Here is a 13,369-nt window from a genome sequence, read left to right on the forward strand (position 1 = left end):
TATATATATATCCTCCTATTTCTCTCTACTTCTTTTACTGCCAAACTTGGTATAGATTCCTAAACTGTCACCTTTAATTTGCTTCCTCCATTCATTCCTACTCTTCATCTTCCTGTAGTCTGTGATCTTTTCTAAGTTTTTCTTTTTCTTTTTCTTTCTGTATCTTTGGATGCTTTTGATGACCTTTAAAGATTTATATTCTTAATTCTTTGAAGTATCTCATAAAGTCTTATCTTTGCATTTTTTTCCTTAACTTTCTCCATGCATTTCATATACTTTAGCAGTTCCTTTTATGCATCTCTCAAATCTGTGTTGCCATTTCCAAACTTATCCTGGAACTTCTAGTACTATGTTTTTATTTGTGTTAAAAATCTCCATCTGAGACAGCTAAATGGCTCAGTAGGTAGAGCACCAGCCCTGAAGTTAGGAGGACCTGAGTTCAAATCTGTCCTTAGACACTTAATACTTCCTAGCTGTGTGACCCTGGGCAAATCACTTAACTCCAATTTCCTCATCAAAAAAAAAAATATATATATATATATATTTAATCTCCATCTTAATGCTTCACTGGAATCTCCAACTCACAATGTACAAATTTCATACTCATAAATTTCCCTTAAACATCCCTACCAAAATCAAAATTTTCTTGACCTGGTCTGTAGTAGGTTTTAGTATAGGGCAACTAGGTAATGCAGTGGATAGGGTGTCAGGCCCAGGGTCAGGAAGACTCATTTTCCTGAGTTTGAATCTGGCCTCAGACTCTTACTAGTTATGTGACCCTGGTAGGCAAGTCACTTAACCTTGTTTGCCTGTTGCAGTTTCCTTATCTGCAAAACAAGCTGGAGAAGGAAGTAGCATGCTACTCCAGTGTTTTTGCCAAGAAAATCCCAAACGGGCTCAGAATCGAACACAACTGGCCAACCCCTGCAACTAGGAATTTAATAAAATATTTTTGAAATAGTTATTATCAAAATATTTATTTAAAAAAAGAGAAATGTTATCAGTCAGTTTAGATTATAGCATTTTTCATGAAATTTCCTGAGGTTACTCATTGTGAAATATATTTGATTAGTTTTCTTTTTTTTAATTCATGTCTTTAATATTAACTGTATTTGTAGCCAATTGAATACTTAACATTCATTCCTTCAGCAACAAGACACTAAATGAGTTACATAAAAATACTTTCAAAAAGGAACATATGTATAAGGAGGAAAGTTCCTTATAGTCCAAAAGCAGAAGCATAGTTTGGTCCTATTAAGTATTTTGGCTTAATGGATATATAATCAATTGTCCAGAACTACTCTAGTCCTATGCTTGAAATTCAGTATAAAAGGTATAAGACTCATTTACTAACAAGAACTTTATTCTGGTTCTATTGAATCTTTTTTTTTTCACTTTTTTTTATTAAAGTTTTTTATTTACAAAGCATATGCATGGGTAATTTTTCAACATTGACCCTTGCAAAACCTTCCATTCCAAATTTTCCCCTCCTTCCCCCCACCCCCTCTCCTAACTGGCAGGTAGTCCAATATATTAAATATGTTAAAATAGATGTTAAATCCAATATACACACATACTTATATTTATATAGTTATCTTGCTGCACAAGAAAAATCAGATCAAAAAGGAAGAAAAAAGCTGTGAAAGAAAACAAAATGCAAGAAAACAACAACAGAAAGAGTGAGAATGCTATGTTGTAGTCCACACTCAGTTCCCACAGTCCTCTCTCTGCATATAGATGGCTTTCTTCATCATTGAGCAAGTGGAACTGGGTTGAATCCTCTCATTATTGAAGAGAGTCACATCCATCAGAATTGATCATTGTATGGTCTTGTTGTTGAAGTATATAATGATCTCCTGGTTCTGCTCATTTCACTTAGCATTGTTCATGTAGATCTCTCCAGGCTTCTCTGAAATCATCCTGCTGGTCATTTCTTACAGAACAATAATATTCAATAACATTCATATACTATAGTTTATTCAGCCATTCTCTAGTTGATGGGCATCCACTCAGTTTCCAGTTTCTAGCTGCTACAAAAAGTAGATTATAATTTTTTTTCTGTTTATCTTTTTATGCTTCTCTTGAGTTCTATATTTGGAGGTCATATTTTCTGTTCAGCTCTGGTCTTTTCATCAGAAATAAATGGAATTCATCTGTTTCATTGAATATCCATCTTCTTCCTTGAAAGAAAATGCTCAGTTTAGCAGGGTAATTTATTCTTGGCTACATTCCAAGTTCCTTTGCCCTTCAGAATATCATATTCTAGGCCCTTCGATCTTTTAAGGTGGAAGCTGCTAGGTCCTGGGTAAATCATGTTGTTGCTCATTGATATTTGAATTGTTTGGGGTTTTTTTTTTTTTTTGGCTGCTTGTAATATTTTTTCCTTGGTCCAATAGTTCTGAAATTTAGTCATGATATTTCTTGGAGTTTTAATTTGGGGGTATCTTTCAGGAAGTGTTTAGTGAATTCTTTCAGTGGCTATTTTAATCTTTTGATTCTATGACATCCTGGTAGTTCTCTTTGGTGATTTCCTGAAAAATAGTGTCTCAGCTCTTTTTTTTTTTTCATCATGTATTTCAGGGAGTCCAATAATTCTTAGATTGTCTCTCCTAGATCTATTTTCCATGTTGGTTGTTTTCCCAAGTAGGTATTTTACATTTTTCCTATTTTTTTCTTTCTTTTTTTTTTTTTTTTTTTTTTTGGTTTTGATTGACTGATTCTTGTTGTCTCATTGAGACATTCATTTCCATTTTTCAGCTCTGATTTTTAGTGAATTATTTTCTTCATTTACTTTTTTTTAACTTCTTTTTGTATTTGCCCAATTGAATTTTTAAATGAGTTGTTTTGTTCTCTGGAATTTTTTTTCCATTTTACCAATTATGTTTTTTAAGGAGTTATTTTCTTTGTCCATTTTACACATTCTTTTTTTAAGGAGTTATTTTCTTTTTCCATTTCACAAATTCATTATTTTAAGGAGTTAATTTTTTTCCATTTTTATCAAATCTTTGTTTTAATGAGTCATATGCCTTTTCCAAATCCTCTTGCAAAGTTTTAATTTTCTTTCCCCATTTTTCTACTAGCTTTCTTTTAAGATCCTTTTAAATTTCTTCTAGGATAGCCTTGTGTGATGGGGATCAGTTTATATCACCTTTTGGGGCTTCATCTCAAGACAATCTGCTTTTAGTTTCCTCCGGATTTGAAATCTGTTCTTTTCTTTCACCATAAAAGCTGTCTATCGTCAGCATCCTCTTTACTTTTTTACTCATTTTTTTTAAAAAAAGTTAAGGTTTGCTGTTAGGGTAGGGGTGGTTTTCCAAGTTTTCTCTATTAGCAGCAACTTCCTATATAAGCAGCCGTGGCTGACCTGGGTCAGTGCTGACTCACTCCTGGTGCTGGGTCGCCATGGTCAGGCCCCATGAGATTCTGGCCCTTTGGGGTTCACTATTGACCTTTTGTGTTTGTGTTGGGTATTTTATAACCTCTCTGCTGATCTACTGGCTTGCAGCCAGGGCAGAGTAGCCAACATTGCCATAGCTTCTCTGCTGCCCCAGGACTCTGTGTTGTGCCCATCTTGCTTACGTTTAGCCCACCTCCCTTTATGCCCAATTGAAACAGACCTTTTTTGGAGAGCTTTGAAATTATCTTCTGCTGGTGATTTGTTGCACTCCCAATATTCATGGATTCTCCCAGTCCAGAACTAATTCAGAGGCTATATTTGCTAATTAGTGTGAGAGTTGTGAGAAAATGTTAGAAAGAAACGTGTGGCCCCTTTGCCCTCTTGGCTCCACCTCTATTCCACCCTTGAGTTTTCAAAATACCATCAGTTATTAGTGGTTGTGTTATCGATTGCATATATGACTCCTAATTTTTTATATTATCGTTTGAACAATGATATAATATAGCTAAATGTAAACTACTTTATATTTCTTTAATTAAGTTATATTACTGCTCTTGCCTTTTCATTAGCCTCATTTCACTGAAATTAAGATGGCATTGTATTTTTTTCTATTAAAATCACATTTTGCATTTTCTTTGCCATGGCATGTAGTTGCATCTTTCTTACACCTCACATCTTTTATCTGACCATTCCTTGTCTGTCACCATTTATGACCAGATTTTTTCTTAAATGTTATATTATTAGTTGAAGTCATTTTAGTTTCTTAATTTCATCTTATCTTCTCACTATAAACAATTAACAAAAGATCTTATTTTAGCAGATAATCCTGCTTAATTTTTTGCTCTTCATTTGTATTCACCAACTTTAGACACTTATTATTCAATCCCTACTTCATTTCATACCTTGTCATGTAGTATTAGATATGTACCAGTGGTCCTCAAAGTTTTGTTCTCAATATCTTTATCCTATTAAAGATGATTGAGGATCTGTCCAAAGAGATTTTGTTTATGTGGTTTATAGTTATAGATATTGATCACATTAAAAATAAAAACTAATTATGAATTTGTAGACTCTCTGAAAAGATTTCAGAGATTCCCAGGATGCTCTGGACCAGGCTTTGAGAACCACTGATGTAAACTCTCTACAAGTTTTCTTTTTGGTGTCAAAAAGTCCAACAAATACCTTATAGTTTACTAAATGCATAGTAAGTAGAATTATTAAATTGTTTAATCTTCTCCAAAAAACTAGTAATTTTTTCCTTTGTGTTTAGACTCAAAGAAGGAACCTGAAGAAGATGTTTCATTAAATATAAATCTAAAAGTGGTTAAAAATCAATGCCTATTGAATGACATTCACAGACTGGTTCTGAGTGCTTTAAATAAGGTATCTTTAGCATTTTACTTTTCTTTGATATTCCAACAGTAAATGTGGCTAAAATGTTCTTATTTAGATTCCCTCTAGAACTAAAGATTAATTATATTTTGTTCTGCCATTAATTAATTACTAACATTAATAGTCAGAAGGAGTGATGTTGTTTTATAGTGACAAGGCTTTTAGATTTTATTTTATTTTTTTACAGTTTAATTTTTTATTTTAATTTTATTATTATTAAGGGCTTTTTATTTTCAAAACATATGGACAGATAATTTTTCAACATAGCCTTGTGTTCCAAATTTTTCCCTTCTCCCCCCTCCTCTAGATGGCAAGTAATCCAATATATGTTATATGTGTTAAAAAAAAAATGTTAAATCCAACTATTAGATTTTATTACTTTTCATTTACTCAAAATTCTATATGACTGATACTCTTTAGCTCTGTAGTCTCCAACAAGTCACTTAATTTCCAGGTGTCAACAGCAGCTCTCTAAGACGATAAATTGACAAATATTTGCTAATAAATGGAAGAAATTTCCATACTGAGATTCTTTATGCCAATCATAATTATAATTATAATCACTGGAATAAAAAGAGTGGTTTTTCTGTATAGTGTCCTTGTATAACTTATTTTCTTAGTTCTGCTTGCTTTATTCAGTATCAGTTCATAGAATTTTCTCTGAAACTGTCTCATAATTTCTTATGACACAGTAATATTCTATTATATTTAGTCACAATTTATTTAGCCATTTCCAGAATTAATGGATCATTTCATATTTCTGCCAGTATTAACCTTGTTTTCAGTGATCTTTCAATGATGCTAGAAAATTAGGGAAGTTTCATGGAATTAGAGAAAAGAAACTATACAGATCCTCAAAAATAAGAAAAAAGGAAAAAGGATAGAACTTACTCAGTGTGATTTCAATTTTTGGTACAATTATAGAAAGTATCATGGGAATAGTTAGTATAATAAACTTTCAGAGAAGAAAGTGGTGATTATAGAAAAATATAAATAAAACCAAGAGCATCAAGAATAGGTTGTGATAGACACACATTTTTTTTGATGTTATTAAACTGTGAAATCAGGGGAATGACATAGATATGGTTTAACCAGATTTTAGAAAAGAATTTAATAAAAATTTTCACACTATTCTTGGGGAAAAGATTGAGTTAACTGATAGTATAGTTGCATTAAAAACTGGTAAAACATGTGGACCCACAAAATATTTATTAGTGGTGCTTTATTAACCTGTAAGGTTTCCATTGGAAATGAGTGAGTTGTTCCCTTATAGATTAATAGTTTTGTCAATTATTTGAATAAAGAAGAAAGCAAATTTGCAGATGACATAAACCTGGAGGCAAAGTTAATACTTTAGATGAAAATGAGATCCAACATGTCTCACACAGCTAGAATATTAGGCCTCCAAGATTGTACTAGCAGACCTAGGATCTGATTCACATGGCTTGCCACAAAACTAACCCTATACTCTAGTTTTCCTTGCCCTTTTTCCTGGCTCCAGGATACACAAGTTTGCTTGGGTCACTACAGACAGAGCTGCAATAGCCCTTCGGAAACATAAGCTTGGTGAGGGCCTCGACAGACATCCAGTACTAAGATGAGACAGCCCCACAGCAACAACATTGCAATGCTGTGAACTTAGTGCTTAGCTAGAGAAACAAGGATCAATGGGAGTTGAACAGGACACTAGGGAAGGAAACCATGTTTGCGGGCAAAGAGAGAGATCTGGCTGTGCAGCACCTCACCAAGTCTAATGGAAAGAGTTTAGCATTCAAAGAGGGCAGTTCTGTTTGCCCAAAAAGTCACATGTGGCAGAGATTTTGACTGGTGAATCATGGATTGACCAGTATGGGATGAGGCTAATACACTTTGAGATCTCCAAAGGAAATTGCCATCAGAGGGAAAAGAGTCAGAAAGTTATGAATAAAGAAGAATAAGGAAAAAGCAAAAACAAATTTTAAATTGTCAAAGATCTCAGAAAAAAGAAAACAAAAATAAGCATATAAACAGATAAATTGGCAGGGAAAACATGAACAGAAGGAAATATGGCCTTCCAATCTAGTAAATGAGTTTGAGCATTTTTGAATAAATACTACACAATAAAGGAAAATGATCTAACATTTGATGAGATTGAGGACCTTGTGAATATAAGAACCAGGAACCACCATTGTTGACCCTGAGTAATTTAAAAGAGAAATGAGAATTATGCAAGAGAATTTGCAGAGCAAAAATATTGAGGAGAATGGGAAAATGGACAAGTCTCACAAAAGAAAGCACGGGAGATTGAGTCTACAAATTCTCATACCAAGAAGTAATGGACAATCTAGAAGAAGAAAAGCAAAAAAATGCAATATCAAAAGAGAATATGGTTTCTATGTAAGTAAAACATATTGATCTCATAGATAGGTGTAGAGCCACCTTAAGAATTAAAGATCTTCCACAAGAGCATGACAAGAGGTAAAACCTGAACACCTGATATAAGAAAATTGCCCAGAACTTCTGAACACTGATAATGAAATACCAGTTGAAAGAATATATAGATCTCAATTTAAAAAAATTTTAAGCCCCAACGTTAAGACTGGTTAAATTTAACAGCTTAATTCAGAAACAAAAAGTTCTGTAGGCAATCAGGGAAAAGACCAGAAGAAATACAAAGGAAACAAAATTCTAATAACACAAGATTATTCTCTTTCTATCAGATAAAACAGGAGGGAATGAAATATGTTCCAAAAAGTAAGGGAGCTCAGGATGCAGACCAAGTTAACTTTTATGCTAATATGAGTTTATCCATAAATGAAAAACTCGTGACATTCAGTGTTAAAAAGGCATTTGAAATTCTTATAAAGAAAAACAGAGCTAAAGAAAGTATTTGCTTCTCAAACACTGCAAATAATAGAAATACAGGAGGAATGAGTAAATGTAACAGCCAAGTACATCCACAGCAATTGAATGACAGCAGAGACACCAGTAAGAGATTTCTTTCTAATGCACTCCAGGAGACTAGTGTAAAGATATTAACATCCATACAAGTAGGGATGAGGCATTTTACAGACAGAACCTGGTAAAAAAAAATTGCCTATAAGTGAATTAGTGTTTCTGTGAGATGATATTACAGTTTTGAGTAGGGGAGGGATATAGGAGCTAGAGAGGAATATGTATAATGTGTCCAAGTGAAATTGAGGGCTACAAAAGAGAAGAAGGTGACCTCTGTAAGTATGAGATGGGGAAGAGAGTAAGAGGTGCTAAGACTGGAAAGGGGAGGGGAGAAAGAAGGACTTTCCTTGATAGTAGGGGAGGGAAATCAAATGCACAAGTATAGAATCAGAGATTTAAGGACTTAATATCATATATTCATCTTATGATACTATCCTGATTGCCTTACTCTCTAACGTACTAATGTCCTTTCTAATATGCAAGATGCAGAATTGAATATAGTACTCTAACTATGACTATGGCAGAATATAACTCCTTAGCTTTACACACTACTGCTCTCATTATGTTCCCTAAAATTACATTTGTTTTGTTGATCTCCATACATCACCACTGATTAATATTGAGTTTGCATCCACTAAAACACTCCTTTTTTCCAGACAAAAAAATTAGCCATATTTCCCTCATATACTTAATTGTTTAATTTAGGTGTGACACTTTGCATTTATATCTATTACTTTTCATCTTATTAGATTTAGATATGGACATAACTGGCCCCATCTGAATGCAGGCTCTTTTCTTCAGGCTTAGTAGAGTACGGCACAGCCAGGCCCCTTATTCACTCTCCCTCTAATCCCTCACAGTTTTCTTTACCAGTGTCCTGTCCTGTTCCCACTGTTCATCATTTTTCTGACTGGGCTCTGACAAGAGCTTTGCAGCTTTGGAGCTATGAGATTGTCTTATTTGGGTGCTGGATATCTACCACAGTTCTCAATAGGTTTCTACTTTTGCTGTTTATACTGACCCAAGCAAACTGGGATCAGATTGTCCCTAGGGTTCTCCCACACTGAAAAGGGGGCAGGAGGAGTTGGAGTGGAGGGATTAATTTTGCTGCTAGCTATGTATCAGGTCCTTGCATCTGCTAGTATAGCCCTGCTATTGGTAATGTGAGTCTGATGCTGAGTAAATTCAGAGTAGCTTTTTAAAAAATAACCTTTTGAATTTTGAATGTGCTAATCCATGGAGATAGAATAGTTGTATTATCTCTGGCATATAATTTCTTCTTTGGAGAGATTCGAGATATCATGGGGCTCGGAAAAAATGCCTTGTCCTTCAGCATGTTGCTCATATAACATGGAAGATGGAAACCAATTATGATTATAGTTTAAACATATTTCATGGAGTACAAGTTAATGACCTTTATTTTAGATATACTATTGTAGTTTTCATCTATCATTTGACCCATGTGAATAATTTTATTCTTATTTTATGAAGACTATGAACATGAGTTCATTCAGTGCTATAAGGGCAAAGGGATGTCATGTTATAATGAGACTTTTTATGCAAAAATTGATTAGACCTAATTCTTCCTAAGTATGGGAATTTAATGGGTTGCTTTTTATGTCGAATAGCATGTTAACTTTGAAATTTTAGAGTAATACAGATATTTTGGTTATTTAATAATTTAATTTTATTTTAAAGAACTGAGAAAAATCTAGAACTTCAAAGATAAATTTTAAATTTGAATATAAGGATAATAGTAAATAATACTGTGAGAATAACACAGTTTTAAGAAACCAAAATTGAAATGTTATTATTTAAAACACATTTATTGAAATAATTCTTGCAATCTTGTATTAAATTAATCAAGAATTATAAGTTTGTATATATATAATTTTGATAATACAAATACTTTCACCATGAAAAGAAAGTAAATCCTAGTTTTGAATGAGCAATCATATTTATTATTTGCCTGTTAAAATCTTTTTTCTTATTTGAAATTTTTAGTTTATTGGAAATCCTGGAATTCAAATATGTGGATTAAAAATAATCTCTTCTTTAGCAAATTGTTCTGGTGCATTAGAAATGTTTTCTCAAGAAGGGGCTCTTGATTCAATACTTCATACATTACAGATGTATCCAGATAATAGAGGTCAGTAGAAATATGTTTCTTTTTAAGTAGTTAAGATTTGCAATAGTTTGGTATAGACCAGTTCTCTATCCAATCTTGTTTGGCACTTTTTTCTTCTATTACTATATACTCTTTCTTTTTTTTTTTATAGCTTTTTATTTTTCCAAATAGACACAAAGATAGTTTTTAATATTCACCTTTGAAAAACCTTGTGTTCCAAATTTTTCTCCCTCCTACCCCCACTTATAGACAATAAGCCATCCAATATAGGTTAAACATGTGCACTTTTTAAAAATATATTTCCATATTTGTCATGTAACACAAAAATCAGATTAAAATTTTTTTTAAAAACCATGAAAAAAACCATAAGCAAATAACAACAAAACTGAAAATACTATGCTTTGATCCATATTCAGTTTCCATAGTTCTCTCTCTGGAAACGAATGGTTCTTTCTATCACAAGACCTTTGGAATTGTCTTGAATCATCTCAATGTTGAAAATAGCCAAGTGGATCACAGTTGATCATCACATAATATTGTTGTTATTGTGTACAATGTTCTCTTGGTTCTACTCACTTCACTTAGCATCAGTTCATATAAATCTTTCTAGGCTTTTCTGAAATTAGCCTGATCATCCTTTTTTAAAGAATAATAATATTCCTTTTATTCATATATCATAACTTATTCAGCTATTCTCTAACTGATGGTTATTCAGCACTTTTTTAAAAAAATTACTTTCTTTTAAAAATAAGCAAATGTGTATATATATATACAGAATTGTTGCTCTGGGGAAGAGTTGAGAATTAACACCTACCTTTCTTCATTTCAGAGGCAATAGAATGATGGGTATGAACTATTACATATCCTGTCAGGCATGATTGATAATGTTCATTAGTTTTGCTGAAGATTTTTTTCTTTATTTTAAAATCTTTGGTAAGGGGAAAAGGAAAAATTGATGCAAAAGTGAAATGCAACACTAAAAATAAGATATTTTAATTGCTTTCTTCTTAGTTTGAGAGTCATTACTTTTGTTTATTCAATTTTTTTCTTGTCCTAGTAATTCAGTATGTGGGTTTGAGTCTACTGGGATGTTTGATAACAAAAAAGAATTTGTGCACAGAAACTCAGGATCTGCTTGCAAATATTCTGGTTTCCAGCTTACAACGATTTAAAGATGTTGCTGAAGTACAGATAAGTGTATGTGAATTATTTTAAAACAAATTTAAGAGTATGTATATTTTCTTTTTATGGCAGCTATTTCAACTCCATTTGACCAGAGATAGAAATCTCCTGGATACACTTTCACAAATTCAAAATGATACTTGGTACTTGCTTTGGCAACACATAGATTAAAAATTGGAATGATAGAGAATATTAGTGTGGCTTCTGTCCAAGGATGATACACAAATTAATAAAGTATACTTATATACATTACTATGCTTCATCAAGGCAAAATTTATCTTAAACATCTTTTAAAGCAAGCACTTGATATAATGTAATTTATTTATTAAACTCATAACTAATATGAATTTAGAATCTAATTATGTTTTAGAACAAATACACATCATAAACAAAAAAAATCCTGAAATAACTTTTTCTTTCACTTCAGTGGATAGAGTGCCAGACTTGGAGCCAGGAGACTCATCTTCCCGAGTTCAAATCTGGCCTCAGACACTTATTGGCTATAATCCTGGGCCAAGTCACTTAAACCTGTTTGCTTCAATTTCTTCATCTGGAGAGGAAAATGGCAAACCAGTCTATTATATTTGCAAAGAAAATCCCAAACAGGATTATGAAAAGTCTAACACAACTGAAAAAACGAGAGAACAACAATAATCCTTAAAAAATACCCAAACCAAAAAAATTCCTCATGCGCTAAGGTATAGGCAATATAATTGACATTAAAAAATCCCATTAGTTCTGGCACTCAATGAGAGCTTAAAAATTTTGATTGATTGTCTGCCTTGCACAAATAATGTTTCTAAACCTAAGTCTAATTCTATCCATTACTCATAGTACTTCTTCTTGAGAGCAGGAATTTACAAAAAAAAAAATTATTTTATATTCCCTCTACCTAGCACAACACCTTGTAAATATTAGACACACAATAGTGTTTGTTAAATTTAATTGGATTTGTTGAGCACAATTTTCTCCTAAGGATCAATTGAAAAGTCAATAAGCCAGAACAAAGGGAAAAGTCAAAAATCTGGCCACAGACCCTGGAGAAGGAAAATGTTGTCTGAGATCAAGGGCAATGTATGCTTTCCAGAAAAAAAAAAAAGTCAGGAAAATAATAAATAGGAAGAAAGGCTTCAACCAATGGTTATTTGTTTAAAAAAAAAACAAAACACCACCCAATAGTTTCTCTTAGCTCATATTTCTCATGAACCTTGTTTGATTTATTTTCTTCTCTTAACCATTAGAACAAGTTATCAGATAAATATGTTTTAATTTTATAAGGTCTTGTAGTTAATACCCATTTGTCCTAAATTTTCGTTCATAGTAAATCTTCTTGCAGTTTTTTTCTTTTTAGGGGAAAATAAGTAAAATGTAATTCTCATTATACCTTCACAGTTCTCATATAGTGTTGAGTATAAGTTAAAGAAAGGACTTAACATCTTAGGATTTAAAAGGAAAAATGAGGTGGGACTTTATTTTTTCTTTCTTTTAAAAAATATTTTTCCCAATTGCATGTAAAAATCATTTTCAACATTCATTTTTAAAAATTATGAGTTCCAATTTTTCTCTTTTCTTCCTTTCCTCCCTTTATCCTTGGGAGAGTAAGCAATTTGATATAGGTTATGCAAGTACAGTCATATAAAACATATTTCTATTATTAGTTGTGTTGTAAGAGGAAAAAAACAAAAAAATGAACAAAAAGAAGAGAAAAATATTAGATTTTGTTCTTTATTCAGACTCTATCTGGAGAGGGATAGAATTTTTCATTATGAGTTCTTTGGAATTGTCTTGAATTTTTTTTTTTTTATTGCTGAAAATAGTTAAGTCATTCACAGTTGATTATCATACAGTACTGCTGTTATTTGTGTACATTGTTCTCCTAATTCTGCTCTCTTTATTCTGCAGTAGTTCATGTAAATCTTTCCAAGTTTTTTTGAAATCATCTTACTTGTCATGCCTTATAACACAGTAATATTCCATTGCAATTTCATACCACAATTGTTCAGCTATTCCCCAACTGATGGACATGCCTCCTGTTACCAATTCTTTGTTGCCACAGAGAGAACTGCTATAAATATGTTTGCGCAAATATGTTCACTCCCTCTTCTTTTGTTAATCTCATTGGGATACAGACCTAGTAATGGCATTGTTGTGTTAAAGTGCATGCATAGTTTTATAACCTGCTGGCGATGGTTCCAAATTGCTCTCCAAAATGGTTGAAGTAGTTCATAATTCCACCAACAGTGTTTTTCCACATCCCCTCCAACATTTATCCATTTCCTTTTCTCATAGGAAATGACACCTCAGTAGTTTTTAATTTGCATTTCTCGAATCAATAA

The 13,369-nt window shown here is 32.5% G+C and overlaps 1 protein-coding gene across 3 annotated transcripts in view; it reads left to right on the plus strand.

Moving 5' to 3' along the window:
* Positions 1-13,369, plus strand: part of LRRK2 (leucine rich repeat kinase 2) — a 177,373-nt gene that overhangs the window by 51,990 nt on the left and 112,014 nt on the right. For all 3 annotated transcript variants that reach the window (XM_031940539.1, XM_012550850.3, XM_031940540.1), the window contains 3 exons: positions 4,668-4,780; positions 9,728-9,872; positions 10,909-11,048. In XM_031940539.1, the coding sequence (XP_031796399.1) occupies positions 4,668-4,780; positions 9,728-9,872; positions 10,909-11,048 (398 nt within the window). The remainder of the gene's footprint in view (positions 1-4,667; positions 4,781-9,727; positions 9,873-10,908; positions 11,049-13,369) is intronic.

The sequence above is a fragment of the Sarcophilus harrisii genome, chromosome 5 (assembly GCF_902635505.1).
Source record: "Sarcophilus harrisii chromosome 5, mSarHar1.11, whole genome shotgun sequence".
Taxonomy (NCBI): Eukaryota; Metazoa; Chordata; class Mammalia; order Dasyuromorphia; family Dasyuridae; genus Sarcophilus; species Sarcophilus harrisii.